The sequence below is a fragment of the Periplaneta americana genome, chromosome 3 (assembly GCF_040183065.1).
Source record: "Periplaneta americana isolate PAMFEO1 chromosome 3, P.americana_PAMFEO1_priV1, whole genome shotgun sequence".
Taxonomy (NCBI): Eukaryota; Metazoa; Arthropoda; class Insecta; order Blattodea; family Blattidae; genus Periplaneta; species Periplaneta americana.
Window position 1 is genome coordinate 52,325,637 of NC_091119.1, and position 20,158 is coordinate 52,345,794.

The following is a 20,158-nucleotide window of genomic DNA, read 5'->3' on the forward strand; positions in this document are numbered from 1 at the left end:
GAAAATTTGGGTTTTCTTTGAAGAAAGTTTATGACATTGCTTATATGCTCGTAAACATTAAATCACATCAGTTTTAAATGAGAATTATAAGTTATAATAAGTTATTCATTAATAGCGAATTTGTAAAGATGAAAGATACCGGTATTTTATCCTTGTCTTTATTTTATACTTGTTCATTTCATTGATTACAGAATTGTTTTCCATGATAGGCTGTATAGTATTGTAGGCCTATTCCATAAAAGTGTACTTTACATTTGGTTGAAAATGACAAAATTAATTGTACCTATTCATATGTAACTGAAGTTAGCAAACATTAAATTATGGAGAGATGACAGAACAGGGAGAATGACTGAAAAAGATATGATTTTGGTACGTACTTTTTGTGGGCGTATAGAGAAAGATGACACTCATATATTTAAGTTTTACATTGAATCTGAAGTGTAGTTACACTAAAACAATTATTGTGGGTCTATCGGTGGTTATAATGCTATAATACATACTAGATCCGACAGGCCTATATGTTCATTATATTGTATCATAATTTTCTTTGATTAATTATTATATTATTTTTATTGCAAAAACGTCAGACAATAACATTGGCAGACTACAAGGATCCTGAATTCTAGAAAATCTGAATTTCTGAATGTTTGAAGAATAGTAAATGGTATAAATTTTGAAAAAAAAAAGATAGAAAACTTCTATTAAAACTGAACATTTTCAGTCATGCCCATAAAACAATCAGATACATTACATATTATTACAATGATATATATATGGGGTGCGAATTAAGATTTCTGATAAGGGGGTATAGAATCCTAGCTAGAGAATACCATACATAGAATATTATCGTCATTCGATACGGCTCAACGCTTGGTTGCACTGATCATGATAACAATTATATCCATGAACAGGCTTAAAATAGGATGTGTAATTCCTAAGTTATTGATTGTTGTCAGCTTGTCGGTGATAATACATCAATATTATTTTCTTTGCTTACTTAATACTTTATAAAGTGTATATTAAAATAAGAGTTATATTTTGTGATGGGAAGATAGAAGTTATCCCTGGTAGGGATGTTAATATGAATTTATGAGAAGGGGATAACTTTCCAACAGGGGGGGAATTCCCCCATCACCCCCGTTAATTCGCACTCTGTATATATATATATATATATATATATATATATATATATATATATATAATAAAATAGCCTATTAAATTGAAGTTATAAGTTATTAGGATTTAAAATAAATGTGATAATTCAGAATGCTCAAAGAATCTTTGATGATGCCTATGATAATTTTTTCCACAATTTCGTATTGAATACGGTTCCAAAAGTTTTTAATATGCCCCATGTAAATTAGGATTAGGCTACTACCCCTATTACCAAAAAGTAGTCCCATGACTGACCAGTTTTTAGGAGGTACACTGTAACAGATGCTCAAATCAGGAATAGGCCTACATGGTTCATAAATATTTTTATTTTTCAAGTCATCTTCCTTTGTCTGGTCAATTGTTGTTTCGAAACAAATTGTAGAATCGAAATGAATGGCTATAATATCAGCTCTTCTGACTTCTGATGAATCCTGTTGAAGAGATGCATCATGCTCCATAGTAGACGTGCCATTTTTGATCTCGCAAAGCAGGCTTGCATTGATCTTACTTTATGATGGCGAGTGTTTGTTAGTAGTTCTTCTTTACGGCAGAAGCCCAACACATGGCCATGGGTTTCATTCTCGCTACAGTCAGTATGATGGCAGCAGATTGTGTTAGGACATATACGAGGAACTGCTCGAACCGCCATGATGTTAGAGGACATTTTCAGAGCATTGGTCCATTCCGAAATTGATAAACCTTTCCTGCTATTGACTCAAAAATTGGCTTTAGGGCGATCTGCAAAAACCTCAATGCCTCTAGTTCTTAATGTATGTGCTTTCCATGTAGGCCTATTAAAAGCTCATTCTCTTAATCTTTTTTCTTATTTTCCTACCCGTCCATTGAGTACCATCATCATCAGGCTTGTCTAATTTCTTCATTACAATTTTCCTTTTAGCAGGAAGGTCTCTGACTGCATGAAGATATGTATCGCCAGCTTGAAGCAATCTGGTTCATAATATGTTGAAATGTTGGACACGTGCATAAGTCCTAAACCACGATATCTTTCAGGGGCGTAAATCATACTATGTGGACAATCATGGAGTAATCCAGTAATTTCCTTAACTGCTCCCCATAACTTATCCACATCCTCGAGAAATACATTTATAATTTTATTTAATGGCGTACATTGTAAAGGATAAATAATTGTTTTATATTGAAGAATTCTTAATGTTAAGTTATTGTATCAGTAGGTAAATCTGTTCCTCTATATGTGTGACTTCCAGAACTTTTCTTCTGTCCCTAAACTCTTCCAGTGGAGTATGTTACACTCTAATATTAGAGGAGAAAAATTCGCTCTGGCACCAGGGATCGAACCTGGGTCCTTGATTCTACATACCAAGTGCTCTCACCATTGAGCTACGCCAAAGTCCAATCCATAGCACCGGATCGAACTCCCCTCCTCCAGTGTTTTTCCCTTTATGGCCTGACTCCAAGTTGGGCATGTATGTTGACATTTTATTAAGTCAACTGCCATTATACAAGGAGCGCACTCAGTTGAGTGACTTGGTGGCCGGGATTCCACAGTAATGTATATAGAAATATGCACTGTTGCTAGAAGAATTTACTAAAGATTATTATTTTTTTGGTCCTACAGAATATATCTGTTATGGTAACAATATTAGAGGAGAAAAATTCGCTATGGCGCCGGAGATCGAACCCGGGTCCTTGGTTCTACGTACCAGCGCTCTCACCATTTAGCTATGCCGAAGTCCAATCCACAGCACCGGATCGAACTCCCCTCCTCCAGTGTTTTTCCCTTTGTGGCCTGACTCCAAGTTGGAATGTATGTTGACATTTTATTAAGTCAACTGCCATTATACAAGGATCGCACTCTGTTGAGTGACTTGGTGGCCGGGATTCCACAGTAATCTGTATAGAAATATGCACAGATATATTCTGTAAACTTAGGACCAAAAAAATAATGTTTAGTAAAAAATGTTACACTTTGTTCATTTCAATTTTTCTCCAAAGGAATTCCACAAATTTGCCTCGAAACAACCCAGTTATTCTCGTTTCCCTTGTGAGTAAGTTAATCACTATAAAAGATAAATGACTGGTATTAGTAACTGAAATATAATGATAACTGAAATTCGTGCTAAACTCTAGAATACAGCTAAGCAATCTCTTCCAGCATTAGTGACCAACCATCGAGCCACGAATCAAAGGAGAGGAGAAACAAGTGAAAATCCGTAAAAATTGTTACTGGTATGCATGATATCCCGAATAATTATTCCTGGGCCAAAGACTTTGGTTGTCTTGTGGTAAGCACAATAAGCCTCAGGCTACATTGCAAACCGGGTCTCTCCTCCATATAAGAGAGAGAGAAAAAAGAGGTTTAAATGTTATTGCAAAATATAAAGTTAAGTCCACACCTGTGGAGTAACGGTCAGCGCGTCTGGCTGTGAAACCAGGTGGCCCAGGTTCGAATCCCGGTCAGGGCAAGTTACCTGGTTGAGGTTTTTTCCGGGGTTTTCCCTCAACCCAATATGAGCAAATGCTGGGTAACTTTCAGTGCTGGACCCCGGATTCATTTCATTGGCATTATCACCTTCATTTCATTCAGACGCTAAATAACCTAGATGTTGATACAGCATCGTAAAATAACCCAATATAAAGTTAAAATGAGTAATGTGTTTGATTAGGATCCCCAAAACATCAGGAAAAAAGTACGGAACACCCAGCACTAATTTAAAAAAATTGAGCTTTGGTATATATTTTCCATTGCACTTATCCATGGTGTCGCTGAACAGATTAAAACAATACAATTAAATAAAATTAAATAGACCTACTAGTCTAAAATAAAATACTTAAAGAATAAATTAATCATAATCATTTATTGCATGATCATAAACATGATATGGGACATGTTATATTTACAAAACTAATAATTAATTACATATTCCTAATACACATAAAAGTAGTAACTATAATTAAATGCAACACAATTACGAATATACAAAACTTGGAACTTAATTGTAGAAAACTACAGGTCAGATCGATTTCGGCTATAAGGCCCTTTTGCCATGTCTTGAAGTCAAGATCTAAAACAGAGGAATTCCAAGAATTCATCAACTCTAAAGAAGTAGTGGTGTAATAGCAAAGTGAACAAGACCCTTTTAAATTTTTGGAGCACAGATATTTATTTCAGGTAACTAGGTAAGCAGTTATACATGTTAAGACTGATATGAATAAAACTATTTTTTATATAATTCATGTACAGTAGTATTAAAGAGAGTTTTGTGAATATCATTTTTCCTCCTTGTATGATAAGAATAGACATCTTAATTTTTTGGAAATTGATTTAAATTAGCTTTTATATATGAATTGAAAATGTACTCCTTACAAAACCAGTTCAGCTGAGAATACACTTATAAATCAGAGTTACTCGTACAATAAGTTACTTTTCTGAAGAATAAATTTCTTAAACATTGTTTGTTGTGAAGCATTAAGTCATGAAATACAACGCTTTGAAAAATTATTTCACAATAAGTATTGATTTTATTGTCTTTATATACAAATTGTTTTTCTCATCAGCCCAAAATGAGTTCATGCAGGGAACAATCTTTCAGTACTTGCATTAGCACCATAACATGGAGTGAATATGATCAAAATTTTCAGTTCTCTAAGAGTTTAATCACATAAGGTTACATTCTAGTTAAGTGCTGATTTTATTTTATAATCTTTTTTTCAGAATCCTGTCTACCGAATATAAATATCCTCCATTGTTTTCAACATAATTTTTTTAAACTTTTAGGGTGTTATTCATAGTCATTTTGCTAGCCCACACTACGAGTGTGCTAAACTATCCCCGACTATTGACTGATTACTTGTACGGTATTCATATCATCGTAACGGCTAACACTGGTTTATGAATATGAAAACGTTAATTTGCTGATCATCCACCGGAAGTCCACACTAAGAATGTCTATGAATACAGCTCTTATTGTTGATCGGTGTCACCTCAATAGGAGGGGTGAATCTGATCACACATTATTTTATCATTTAAAATCAGATACATATAACTGAATGTGTGAAAACGACCACTAACTATTGAAGTTTTTAGAAAAGTTTTTTATATTTATGACAAAATATATTTATAAGAAGATCATAAATGATTTATTCAGTATTGTAGTGGTTTTAGGCGTAATAGATCGACTACTGATCAGATTTTTTTGTATTCGACAGATATTGGAGAAAAAATGGGAGTATAAGGGTACAGTACATCAGCTATTCATAGATTTCAAAAAGGCATATGACTCGGTTAAGAGAGAAGTTTTATATAATATTCTTATTGAATTTAGTATTCCCAAGAAACTAGTTCGATTAATTAAAATGTGTCTTAGTGAAACTTACAGCAGAGTCCGTATAGGCCAGTTTCTATCTGATGCTTTTCCAATTCACTGTGGGCTAAAGCAGGGAGATGCACTATCACCTTTACTTTTTAACTTCGCTCTAGAATATGCCATTAGGAAAGTTCAGGATAACAGAGAGGGTTTGGAGTTGAATGGGTTACATCAGCTTCTTGTCTATGCGGATGACGTGAATATGCTAGGAGAAAATCCACAAACGATTAGGGAAAACGCGGAAATTCTAGTTGAAGCAAGTAAAGCGATAGGGTTGGAAGTAAATCCCGAAAAGACTAAGTATATGATTATGTCTCGTGACCAGAATATTGTACGAAATGGAACTATAAAAATTGGAGATTTATCTTTCGAAGAGGTGGAAAAATTCAAATATCTTGGAGCAACAGTAACAAACATAACTGACACTCGGGAGGAAATTAAACGCAGAAGAAATATGGGAAATGCGTATTATTATTCAGTTGAGAAGCTTTTGTCATCTAGTCTTCTGTCAAAAAATCTAAAAGTTAGAATTTATAAAACAGTTATATTACCGGTTGTTCTGTATGGTTGTGGAACTTGGATGCTCACTTTGAGAGAGGAACAGAGATTAAGGGTGTTTGAGAATAAGGTTCTTAGGAAAATATTTGGGGCTAAGAGGGATGAAGTTACAGAAGAATGGAGAAAGTTACACAACGCAGAGCTGCACGCATTGTATTCTTCACCTGACATAATTAGGAACATAAATTCCAGACGTTTGAGATGGGCAGGACATGTAGCACGTATGGGCGAATCCAGAAATGCATATAGAGTGTTAGTTGGGAGGCCGGAGGGAAAAAGACCTTTGGGGATGCTGAGACGTAGGTGGGAAGATAATATTAAAATGGATTTCAGGGAGGTGGGATATGATGGTAGAGACTGGATTAATCTTGCACAGGATAGGGACCAATGGCGGGCTTATGTGAGGGCAGCAATGAACCTCCGGGTTCCTTAAAAGCCAGTAAGTAAGTATTGTAGTCTTCAATATTAAAGAATGAGTATTTCCTACATTGCAAGGTTTGTTGCATCACCTTTCGAACTATGAGCCCTTCCTCTACTTCAGTGGCAGGATATATAAAACTAATGTATCACTCTCTTTCACCTTTATTTAGAGAAAATTCTCATACAAGTCGTCTTCTATTTGTCTGTCCATTCTGTCAATGAAATATTGTATTCTTTTCTTAGTGGGGAATCTTATAATAGAGAAATTATTTTCTGATAGCTTAATTTATCATTCATTGTCGTGTAAGAGACTCCATATTTTTCCGAAACCTTCCTAATGCTTAATTTTCCTAATTTTAAAGCTTTTGCCTCATTACAAATGTATCTACACTGAGTTATATTGTACTTGTTGGCTTCTTTGCATATACCCACATTGTTGAATTTAACCTACAGCCTAACGAAAATTAAGTAAAGGAGCATAACTTAAGTAACAAAATTAATCCCAATCCTGAATTAGCAGCTTCTTCCTTATATATGCCTTGATCAGAGTCAACTTCCAAAACAACAACATTACATTAAAAAGGGCATAAATAAAAACGAAAATAATTTTTGCTCTAATACTTTACACTAACCCTTAAGGAACTTCTGTGAAATGAAATATTGTGTTACCAGTACTAATGCTATTAACAAAATATGTATTACAGTACACTACAAGTTTTCTACTAGAATTTTCCAATGCAAAAATATAGCACATTTCGGAATCCTTTTCACTACTAAACACAGTGAGTTGCACTGATTTAAATATTAATTGTTACTAACAAATTTATCTTTCTTAGGAACATGTGTCTCAACAATGGTTTCAAATTACCAATGACATCTGTATCTACACCATTCTTTATTCAAAAAAATATAACTGATCAGTTTCACAATACTATATCTGATTCACCCTGTTTTACGGTACTAGGGATACACATAATGAACTCTTATCACTTTTTTTTTAATTTGAGAGCTTTCTATCATTTTGGAAGTGATCCTTCAAGACTTCATCTAAATGTTTTGATTTAAGAACTTCAATTCACTGTCTTCTTTGGAATCCAGAAAAATTTTCACAATTATTATCTTATCAAACAAGTGAGATTCAATAATGTTTGATCTGGTAGCAGTTTGTTTCATAGTATGAACTGTTTTAAGAACGTTATATACATTCAATGTCTCCTCCATTGTTACCAATGTAGTGAATTACAATCTCATCAAGAGTGACGGAGACTGATTTAGCCTAATAATGAAACAGCAGTTATATTTCCAGTTTTGCTTTTTCAGTTACTAATTTTCAAATACAAGACAAAAACATGCTCTTAAGACAGTTTTTCGGGACAACAGGACAGATTGACAAAGAAAGGAATGGTCCTGTATTTTACAGGACATTATGGGAACCCTGCGTTTGATCACTGAATAAAGACAAGTATTTTCCCTGGACCAAAAAATTGTACTTTCTCTTGCACAAAAAAAATCAGTAAATTAAAGGCAAGTATTTTATTTGTTTCTATCTTCCATTAGCATAATTATCTGCGTCCATTGTTTTGTATAATGTTTTTGATCTCATCTAACAATCTGTCTTCCCATATCCTGTCTTTTGCATCTTTTTGTGATTCCTAACGTAAGATCTTTCTCCATTGATATTTTTCTTGTGATCAGGAGTCCAAAATATTGTAATGTGACTATTGATTCTAATGATGGACTGGTTTTATTTCTTATACAATTCATACCATAAGTTAGTTCTCTTTCTGTCCAAGGAATTCTTAACATTTTCCTCCATATCCACATCTCGAAACTGTCAAGTCTTATCTTGTCTTCTTCTTCTCCTTCACTGCTGTACAGTACAACTGGAAATACCATACTCCACAAACTTCCTTGTGCAGTTGGCCTTGATTTCTCCCAACATTGCGACACAGTTTTTTGCTACTTACCTGTATTCTAGAGTAATTCCAAAGCTCGCCTAGCAGTGCACTATAAAGTTCACGTGAATTTTCCTACATTAGAAGAATTCCACAAATGTACTTGTAACTGATGATGTGAGACGGAAAATTTTCCTCTCGAAGATTTTTTGAAATGGGAAGGTTTTAGATATATTTTTCTGGAAAATATTCAGCATGTTGAAAAACTTTTTCACAATTAGTTCTTTGCTATCTTAACCTAGTGGGACTCCTCAGCATAACCATGGCTAAGAAGTAATATCTCGTATCTACAAAAATGCCCATTTAGTTTAACAACACTGTTATTTAGATTAACTATGTTATCATTATAGTCACAGAATTGGACACTTAACTAATTTGTCGTTGAGTAGAAGATCTTGCAAAGCAGAACCCTATATAAAAAGTTTGTATATTTTGAGAGAAATTAATTTTTGAAACAGTTGTTTAGTTTACTCACAAATTTACAGATACGAAGTATCACTTCTTAGCCATTGATAAGCAATTTGTAAACTTCACCTTGACAGTGACCTATTATTTGTGGCTGGAACCAATCCAGAGGACCCATAGTCAATCTAGTAACACACATTTTAATCGTAACATTCCACACCTTTTCCTTTGGATTTATGAAGCTGCTCTTTTCAATTTCAATCATTTATAGCAAGTGGAAAGTTTACATTGTCATAATTAATATTAGAGGAGAAAAATTCGCCCCGGCACCGGTGATCGAACCCAGGTCCTTGGTTCTACACACCAAGCATCTAATCATTGAGCTACGCCGAAGTTCAATCCACAGCACCAGATCGAATCCCCCTCCTCAAGTGTTTTTTCCTTTGTGACCTGACTCCAAGTTCGACATGTATGTTGATGTTTTTATATTAAGTCAACTGCCATTATAGAAGGAGCACACTCAGTTGAGTGACTTGATGGCTGAGATTCCACAGTAATATGCACTGTTGCTCGAAGAATCTACGTAAAGATTTTTTTTTGTCCTACAGCATACGTCTCTTATGATAAAAAAAATTAATCTTTATGTAGATTACATTGTCATAACCTAGGCCTATGTAATTCGTGACAATCAAGGAGCTTTGTTATTGTTGTTATTTTTTAATGAAAATGTATCTTGAATTCATTATTCCTTCTTTACATTTGTTCGTGTATAGTTACTCTGTTACTGTAATCATTATTCTGTGTGCACTTGTTTCTTCTAAAAAGGATAAAAAAATGCTGAACTATCACAGTCAGGAATTGGAAATATTTATATAGTTGCCGCAGTGAACCCAGTGGATATGAATAGGCTTAGAGCAAGCGAGAGAACAATTTAATAATGCACTCATTGTTGAAATGATCGAAATAACTTTTGACATTATTATTACAAATAAGATCAGTACCATATACACTGTCTGAGATTCTTACAACAGAATACTGCTATAATACAAGTGATAAAAATAGTGATTAATGGTATTTTCATTACTTTGTTATCAATAAAAGTAACTTCATTGCAGTTTTAAGTAGTTACTTTATTTACATAATAACGCTCTTACCAAATGTTACTTTTAAAAAGTAACTGTTATTAGTAATCTCCTCAACTCTGCTAAGAACATTACAAAAGTGAATGAAGTAGCCACTATGGCAAACAGGGCAGAATACAGAAACAAAGAAAAGTTATGGTTTAGTTTAGTAAGCTGTGGAAAACATGTTATCCTTAACCTAGTGGAAGGATTATTGCAACACGAGGAAGTTATCCACTGCTGAAATGCGAACCTTAAGCATTTCAGTAACCGCTGCTCCATATGAATGAAACTGAAGATCTCCAGTTTGATCGAGATAAAGAAAAGAAACAGGCTTATGAATGAAAGAACAGAAGAAATGGTTGCAATAGTTTACAATCCGTCTCTTGTCTCAGAACAACTGGAAATATCAATTACATCTTCCAAGTATTTGAGCTATATATGCCTTAGTTTTGCACATGTATCATGATTGCTTCTCCAATTCCAGAAAGATTATGACTGCTAAACTGTATAAAGAAATAGGCGAAGTAGAAAATGAATTACCAACAATGGTTTTCATCATACACTCTAAGACACTAAACAAAGTGCGAATTATTTTCATCTCCCTCAGTGGTCCAACAGTCTCCATGCTAGTTAATATATCTGAAATTTACAGGTTCAGTCCTAGCCGAGGACAGTTTAAAAAGAGTAACTATGAAATTTTTAATATGCATTCCTCTGGGAGGGTCATAAAAAAGAATCCTGCCTTTGATAGAGAGCTCCATGAAAAGTTGTAGCCATTCCTCGTCCACATTGAAATTATGAAAATGACACAATGGTCCCACTGTAGTGGCCAAAATACAGATACACTTGTTACACCCTCCATACCCTAATTCATCCTTCCTAGTGGTTATGCATAGTCTGACAACTGTCCAGCTTTTGCTAGATATGTCTTCCTATTCATATACAGTAGAACCTCTATTATCCATGGTAATGAAGGGGATGGACTGAACGGTTGATCAAAAAAATTGGATAATCCATATCATGAAAAATTTTGTAATTTCCTCCGTGGTTTTGTATTTAACTCGCTAGGTAGTGAATCAGAAGTTCACTAATTCAAGCTAGTTGCCAATGACATGTTTTTGAGAGGCAAGGAAGCCCTTTGTAATGACTGTCTCAGGAAAGATAGGAATAAAGGTGGTCTCATGTTGTAGATTTACATATTTTTATACATTTTATCCTTGTTTTTTTTTTTTATTAAATCGCGCAGTTGTAACTCCAATCTCGTATTCTGATGAGAGATGAGCCACAGTTTCTCTTTCTCAAACCATTCAATTATTTCCACATTTTTTCGATACTTAGCAAAACACGTTTTCTGTTAACACCCATGGAAGACATTTCATATACAAATTATATTATATAAAGGCAATTCGAACAGTAGACAATGCTGTGTAATGATAAAAGCTTGTAATAACACTCTCTAGCAAAAACATATATGTAGAACGTACTAATATGATGTTAATTATTTTTGAAGAAAAAAAAGAGCAGGAAATATAGACAGTCGGATAATCTGCCAATCGGTTAATAGGGTAACGGATAATCGAGGTTCTACTGTATTTGCTTTGCGTCTGGCGTGCATTTAAGTATTCTAAAAAATGTTCAGTTTTTAATATCTATCTTCCCATGCTTTTATGTTGATAATGATTAACAAATACTGTACCATAATTTTTGTCTGAATTTATGCCTGCTCAAATCATGTGACAACGTTCATGAAACCAGGTGCACTCAGGGATTACCCAAACCTTACTAGGAGCTGCAGCTGGCACTGACCAGAGCTATATGCATTGCAAAGAGTGAAGATATATTTCAAATTTACAGTTCAGTTTTTATTGACAAGTTGAGTGACCGTCAAATTTAAGCTGTGATTATAAGAAATCGTTTGTTTGATTTTCTTAGTGATTTGTTTAGTAACATTGGATAGTCACATTTAACATTAAAAATTTTCGAAAAGTTGAAACAAAAGTATTTGTACTCTTTAAGGATGGTTAATGATTTAGATGGTAGACATTGGTTAGGCTATTGTTGTAAATTGATTAGTGATAGTGGCAATGCTTTCTCACAGTCACCAAATTCCTGATTTTATGACTTGAAAGCAAATAATTGTGACAGATTCTTATATAAGTTGTCAATTGGGCTCACCTTTTTTTTTTTCTAATGGCATTGATTATATATATTACTTATTTGTATAGAATTCCAGTAGATTTTTGGGAGGTTGAGCACAGTTCTATCTTTCCATAAAGGCCGGGTGGTTCAGGAGATGGTCCTTCGTAATTCTGGTGTCAGGGTTATTGCAGATGATGCAGTGTGGTGGTGAATCTTTGATGTTAATCTGATAGGGGTAAGCTGTTAGTCATGCTGTGTATTTAATCTTAACATGGCTACTGTTTTCTTCCTTGATTTATTTGAGAAATACTTTCATGTTTTCTCTGTGGTGTTCTGGGGTGTAGTTTCTGCTAACTTCTTTTGTTTTGCTCTGATCAGATTATGGTTTGATTTTCCCTGTAGTATTTTTTTTATAGACTTACGTGAATTCTCTTGGTTTCTTTGTTATAGTGATGTTTCTTGTTTTGCTAGATTATCTGCATTGTCGTTCCCAAGAAAGTTTATATGCCATGGTATCCATTGAAAAAATATTGTTTTGTTGAGCATTGTTAGTTGTTTTATTAGTTTTCAGATTTCTGTAATTTTGTTGTTCTTTAATATTTTATTGAATGCTATTGTTGTTTTAGAATCTCGTTTACGGACACTCTGGACACGGACAGCTGTTTCACAATCCCAAAGCTTGCCTTACCTCCTGACTGTGGATAGAACTTGGATTTGAAGACCTAATGTGTTACAAAAATAGAAAATTTAGTACCGAAATTCCTTAACATGAAACATAACATAAGGGTCTCGTACGCTACCACTAGCCCAGCCGGAAGCGGATGGATAAACAAAGTCATAAAATTTAACTTGTCTGATGGGTCCAAAGCTCAAGGTTTCCGCGATCGTGAAATTGTATTCGACACATGATAGGGTTAGTAGGATTATTCTCTTCACTTCTATCAGTTATTCTGTTTCGAGAGAGATGGCATCTGAACGTAAAGGTTAAGTTGACAACTGTAAAGTACAGTACTGCATCTGTAGACCTAGAATAAAATTGCATGGCACAGTACTGTATTTTCGTTTTTTGGTCTTATCTACTGTAGTTCAAAGTCCCAGAGAATTTACTGTAGTACTATATACTGTATGTAAACTACAGTAATACATTTCATTTAAAGCGTGAAGGGATACATAATGCATATTATAAATTTACTGTTAGATTGGTGAGCCTCCCTCCCAATAAAGGACACCTCCCAGATGCGGACAGATTGTTATGTCCCTTCGATGTCTGTAAATGAGAAGTTTCACTGTATACAGTATATATTTTGTATCACACATCTTACAAATAACATAGAGAACTGACTAGCCTAGTTTGACAAGTTCAAAATGGCCATTTAAATAGGCCTATAGTTTAGAAAAAGAAGTCCAAAAGTTTTTCTTTCTGCTTCAGAGCTGAGACTCGTTTTTTTTTTTTTTTTTGCGCTAAATCTCGTAAACAGCGCTAGCGAAACTTCTACATGGCGCGTGTGCAAATTTGAATTTGCCAACTGGAATGCTTTCGGTCAATCGATGTTTCGGTTGATCGGTCAATGTTCTACTGTAGTGTTCAATCCCACTGGTATGTAATGTGCAAAGAACTTTGAGTAAATTCCTGCTGTAGCCTTCAGTTTGGATTCATCTGTGAACATATAGTCTTTGTGGTTTTGAGTATTTGGTTTTGGCTGTGTCTAATGTGGTCTTTTTCAATATTTCTGTTGATGTTTCTTTTTCTTTACTTTTTTCATTGGGGTCTAATTGTACAGTAGTGAAAAAAAAAAAAACGGACCAACCCTTGTAGCTGATTTCAGAGCCTTGTTCACTCCAGAACACGATAGACTGGAAACTAAGATTTTTGTAGTTCGAATCCTGCCTGGGAAGGAAACTTTTTTTGGTTCCTTATTCAAATTTATTCCCAATACTTTTCGATTGCAGCGATATTTTACTACTTAATTAACTTATTATTCCCAGAACATGAATTTTACCAGCAATCGAAAAGTATTGGGAATAAATTTGAATAAGGAACAAAAAAAAGTTTCCTTCCTAGGCAGGATTCGAACCACTAAAGTCTTAGTTACCAGTCTATTGTGCTCTGGGTGAACAAGGCTCTGAAATCAGCTACAAAGGTGAGTCCGTTTTTTTTTTTTTTGCCACTACTGTACATTGTTCTGAGTATTGTAGTGGGTTTATTGGTTTAATTTTGTTTTCAATTTTGAGATTACAGTTCAGGTAGGTTTTGTTCCACTTCTTGATTTGCGAGGGTTTTTGTTTTCAGCCACTGAGTTGTTTTGATTTGGATTATCTCCTTGTCATATAATATTTGTAATTTTAATAGTTATTTATGCAACAAGTGGATAATCTTGATGATTATGGCATAAGTTTATGCGACAATTTTCACGAGTGTCATAATAAGATTATCCACGAGTTGGATACAACACTTTATGGCATCTTAGCATTATAAACTGTAGGAAATAAATTATGAAATAATTCGGTATTCATAGCTGACATAAGTGTGTATCGATTATAGTACAGGCAGATTTAATAGGCGGGTTTTTGGTTTGGTACGGAAACAACTCACTCCACACTTTATCTAGCGGTTTATGACCTGAACAAAGAGACCTTTCTGTCGCTGCGTTCGAATGTTAGTTATTGACAAGTGCTCATCTGTGATACTACTGTGCTACAGTTTGTTCGTAAATACAATATATCTCATAATAAACAGCTACTAAACATCCGAGCACTGTAATCGCTATCATGTCTCAGTCGGCCCTGATATCAGAAGCCTTACTAAAGAAGGCCAATCTGCCAGCCGAAGTGACGAAGTCCTTGACTCCACATTCCACGAGACCACCTAGACTCTACAGGTTGCCGAAAATTCACAAGAAGGAGGTTCCCCTGAGACCTATTGTCAGCGCCATAGGTTCTCCCACCTACCGGCTGGCCAAATACCTCACCAGTCTTCTGAATCCTCTTGTGGGAAAATGCAGCCACCATGTGAAGAATTCAGCAGAGTTCATCAAGACTCTACAGAGCATCAGAACAAATCCATCTGATATTCTGGTGAGTTTTGATGTTGTATCCCTGTTCACTAGAGTCCCACTCAAGGAAACGTTGGAGTTATTGAGACCTCACTTCCCGCCTGAGGTAATTGGACTCTTTAACCATACGCTCAGCTCCACCTACTTCATGTACAAAGGGCAGTACTATGAGCAATCCGACGGTGTAGCCATGGGCTCACCTCTGTCACCTGCCATAGCCAATTTGTACATGGAAGACTTCGAGCACAGAGCCCTGGAGAACGCGCCCCTGAAACCCGGCTCACTTCTACCGCTATGTAGATGAAACTTTGGTCGTCTGGCCTCATAGAGAAGAAAAACTTCAGGAGTTCCAAGAATACCTGAACAATATCCACCTGAACATCCAGTTCACGAAAGAGGTGGAAAAAGATGGATGTCTCCCCTTCTTAGACATTCTCATCTCCAGGAATTCAGATGGCACACTGGGTCACAGAGTATACAGGAAACCGACTCATACCGATCTATATCTCAATGGACACAGCCACCACCATCCGGCACAGAAACGAACGGTCCTGTCGACTCTTCTACACAGGGCGAGAGGGATTTCGGACAAAGAGAGTCTCCCTTCTGAGATCTGTCACCTACGTAAGACGTTCCTACAGAACAACTTCGGCAACAGGGAAATCGGCTTGGCCCTCAGAAGGGCCTTTTCGGACAAACCACCTGCCGAGGAACAAGAGGAGACAAAGGGCATGGCATATATCCCGTTCTACGGCCCCATCTCGGGCAAAATTAGCAGAATGCTAAGAAAACACGGGATTAAAACCATCCATAAGCCGCCCACAAAGATCCAGAACTTGCTGAGACCAGTTAAGGACGACCTTGGTCTCAGGACACCTGGTGTCTACAGAATACCTTGTGAGTGTGGGAAATGCTACATCGGGCAGACGGGACGAACTATTATGGAACACTGCAAGGAACACCAACGCAGCATAAGACTATATTATCCTGATAAGTCTGCAGTAGCCCAACACAGCCTAGAAACTGGCCACAAGGTAGATTTCAGCGCCACCACCATCTTGGACAAGACATCAGGTTACTGGGACTTAGTTATCAAGGAAGCCATCGAAATCCAGCTAGATGGCAATAATTTCAACAGAGACGGGGGTCTACAGCTGAGTACAGCATGGAAACCTGCCATCAATACGCTTAGACCACCAGCACACGGCAGACAGTCGGGACCAGCAAGTGGCTCCTGACTGGCTGACGTGTCCACCAACCAGAATGCGCCTGGCGGTCGGGACTAGGAACTAGCTCCTGATTGGCCCGCAGCGGGAAGCCCTACTTTTGCTTATATATCGGCTAGACGTGGTCCCACATCACTTCGTCCCTGAAGAAGATGGCAGAGCTAGCCGTCGAAAGCTTGGAAGCTAATCTCCAACTCACCTGGCTGAGAACCCGAGAAGAGTTATTCTACATCAAACGCCGGGAAAGCCTCAAGTCATACACTTACTAAAGATGTTATTTATCCACTTCACTGTTTCTTGAAAGATCTTAAGAACTGTGATGACATTACAAGTGTCCTGTCATCATCGAAAACAGTCACTGCCAGGGCCTGTGACGCTTCTTTACGATCGGTCCAGAGAATTTGTGCAGAAGGGAGAAGAATAGTAGAAAAACAATGATTTTATGGAGCCATCTTTCTCGTCTCCAAAGGAGGCAGTAGAATACAAGAAGCCTATTACTGATAAAGATGATTTCCATCATGGAATGCATTTCCTTAACTGTACACTTGTGATGATGTAAATAATTTATAAAATGTGTGTAGCAGCTAAAATTACACATTTTGTAAATTACATTGGTAATTTTACATATTATATTTATTTAAAGAATACACGGACAGATGTAGAAAATATGAAATTTTATTTTTAAATTAGTAATATATTTTTTTAAATAATGTAACATTTTATTTTATACTTTATGAAGTTGTTTATTTAAGACATTAACGATGGAAAATTATTTCATTACAGTAGTCTATTTAGATTGTTGAAGACCATAATTAAGTTAATTTATTTTCTTTTTTAGAAATTGTTCACAGAATAAGGTAAATTTCTTGATTGGTATACTAATTATATCTATGTCAAATGAGTATTATATTGTAGTATACTGCATAATCTTGACTGCTAATTAGGAGCTCCAGTGTTAGTTATAATTAGGTAAAATACATTACGTTTGGGAATAAAATATTATTAGGATCATAAAATGAAATATTATTTAATAATTTGTCAATAATTCTGAAAATACATAGGTCTAAATACAAAATACAGTATTTGTGTAATGCTAAATACTTCATTTATATTAGGTATACATTACACATTATTACAGTTGTGAAATTGCTTAACTTGCCAAATATTATAATAAAAATATTGAGTAAAGAACGTAGGCCCTATTTGTAATTACTACAAATCACGTTAGGCTATTATTTTATTTATTTTCTAGGTCTTCCTGTAGTGAAAAACGTATGAATGGAGGAGAAAGTTATTTGGGACAGGACCATACACCAAGGAGGTTCTGAGGGGTGTAGAAGTCGGGGTAAAGAAGTAGGGGTTCGCCAAACCCGCCGATTTCTTCTGCCCCTAGTATAGTAGCGCCTGGCATTGGCATTGAATAAACAGAAATGGATGACCGTGAAGATATTACAAACTCAAGTTATACCTTAGATATAAAATTTTATGTTACAAATATTCCTTTATTTTGTTAATATAGTTTCTTTGAACCACAGAATTGCTTCATGTGATATTACAAAAGTGATACAAAATTGTTAAAAATTGGAAATAAATGATACGTTACCTTCTGTCCTGCATTTCATTTCTTGTCACGTGGCGCGTAGAAGTGGTAAGCAAGATAGCTAGATGAGTTGCATGCATTCCCATCCTAGCGTTCTGGTATTGCATAATAGGAAATAGGCTATGTCATTGCTATTATTTGCACGTGTGCCATGATAAGCTGATTACGCACGATATTGGATGTAGTAACAACCTGTTTATAATGCTAGGATTACATAAAAATGTTTTTGTTACTTGGTTCTACTTTATTTTCTCTGTTATTTGTGGATTATGTGTTTATAACTAGAATGCCGCTTCTGACGTGTTTTTACCATCCAGTCACGAGTTGTAAGCCTGCCATAATTTTCTCATGAAAAAGCAGGACACTTTTACTATCGACGTCTTTTTTTAAAGGAAATTTAAGTTAGAAGTTAGTGAAAAATGTATTAAGTAAGATTGAAACGAGGGAGTTAACAAAAGAAAGAACGTCAATTTATTTACGTCACTTGACAGTATTTTACACTTATCTTTTTGTGTAACAGTATCCTACCTTCCAGTATCCTAGTTCATTCACAGTGGTGTCATTTAGCCAGTTTGCCCGAACCACATGTTAAATTTGTGGCAGTTCATAGAACCTGTTGTTAAATCTTTTAAGTTAAAAATATTAATTTTTACATAAAGGATGAACATTAATTTAACACGAAATTCCCTAGCTTTTTAATATTGCAATACACACGTCATCCCTTCAAAAAAAAATTGTATGACTCTTGGCTTGTTCCACATCCTAAAACTATGAAATATAACAAAGGAATATTTAAAAAAAACAATAGAGCTCGGAGCAATCATAATTTTATTAGCCTGTTTATTGTTTCATTATTGTTTCCTGTCCAAGTGTGCATTCAGGACAGGAATATGATATCTATGTGTATTCAGGACAGGAATATAATTACTTTGGCAACTTATCTGCAATTATTTTGACAGTTCTCTGTCCTTTCCCCTTCCAGTGCTAATACCACAGTCTAGTATATACAGTCACGAAGCTCAATACGTAGTAAATATGCATCCATGAATAGTTGCTAACCACTAGGATCGCTACTATCGCCTCATCACAAACAATGCGAAATAGTACCTGCACAGTCTTTTGTTCCTAGTACTCAAGCTTCGTGACTGTATATACTAGACTGTGCTAATACTGAGTATGCAATAATTAAACGTAGTATTCAAAAACATAATTAACTTAATCGTAGTTTATAGTATAGGAGAGTAAAATTAGATTTTATGTGCTAGTAGAAATACCATAAGTGCATAAAATCTGTTTACTTTCATGTGCTATACGATATTTTATCCATTAGTGATATCTAAATTCAATTTTAAATTGTATGCCCTTTCTTTGTAATGTGTTGTTTGTTAGTTAGTTAGTGGGGTTTAAAAAGGGCGCGTCAGCTACTATGGCTATTTGCGCCCTTATCTAAAATCTTTCACTAAACACGTGTTGTTTGTCAAGAAGTTATAAATGATTTATGGATTTTATGGTTGCTATTGTGTTGGTTGTCATGGAAAAAGTTTTTAATTCACTGCTGTGAATAAAGCCAGTGTTTAGTTGCTAAGGACGATGAAATAAGGACCAGTTTAGATACCAGTCATGGATAAAAAAAAATATATATAAATGAACTTCCAACTGCAAAATATATTATTAAGCACACTAATAAAATATTTCGTTTTCCTCTTAACATTCCTCCCTACAAGTTTTTATTCCATTTGAGTGAAATAAATTATTTTATCATTGAATTGACAATACTAAATGTAGCCTATTATTAGTCATTGGGCCAGTAGCATTTGGTATCATTTTTAAGCTGTGCTTATGTTTGAATTTAATTTGCAGAGAGCAGTGAAGTGTTAAAGCATTCAATCAAGTTTTTATAATAGAGATTGTAACGGTATGTCTAACAAAAGTAGGTAAATAACACAGTGGTTGATGTTCTGGAAAGTGAAAGTTAAATTGGTAAATGTTCAGTACATCACCACCAACTTGTAGTAACGCCATATTGTATTTTTGATCCAAGGAAAAATTCATGTTTTGTGGAAACACTAATTCCTGATACTTCGTAGCAATGTCATATTGTACATACATGGCATTGCTACAAAGTGGCGATTATGTACTGAACATTTAGTGTTAAATTAACTTGATACAGAAGGCAT

General features: G+C 35.2%; 2 protein-coding genes across 4 annotated transcripts in view; one reads left to right on the plus strand and one right to left on the minus strand.

Annotated features, from left to right (window-relative positions):
• Nucleotides 1-8,575, minus strand: part of CAHbeta (carbonic anhydrase beta) — a 45,068-nt gene extending 36,493 nt beyond the window's left edge. The window contains exon 1 of the mRNA XM_069820523.1: nt 8,246-8,575. Coding sequence (XP_069676624.1) covers nt 8,246-8,248 — 3 coding nt within the window. The 5' untranslated portion in view covers nt 8,249-8,575. The remainder of the gene's footprint in view (nt 1-8,245) is intronic.
• The window catches only part of LOC138696029 (uncharacterized), a 125,401-nt gene that overhangs the window by 589 nt on the left and 104,654 nt on the right, over nt 1-20,158 (plus strand). The window lies entirely within an intron of this gene.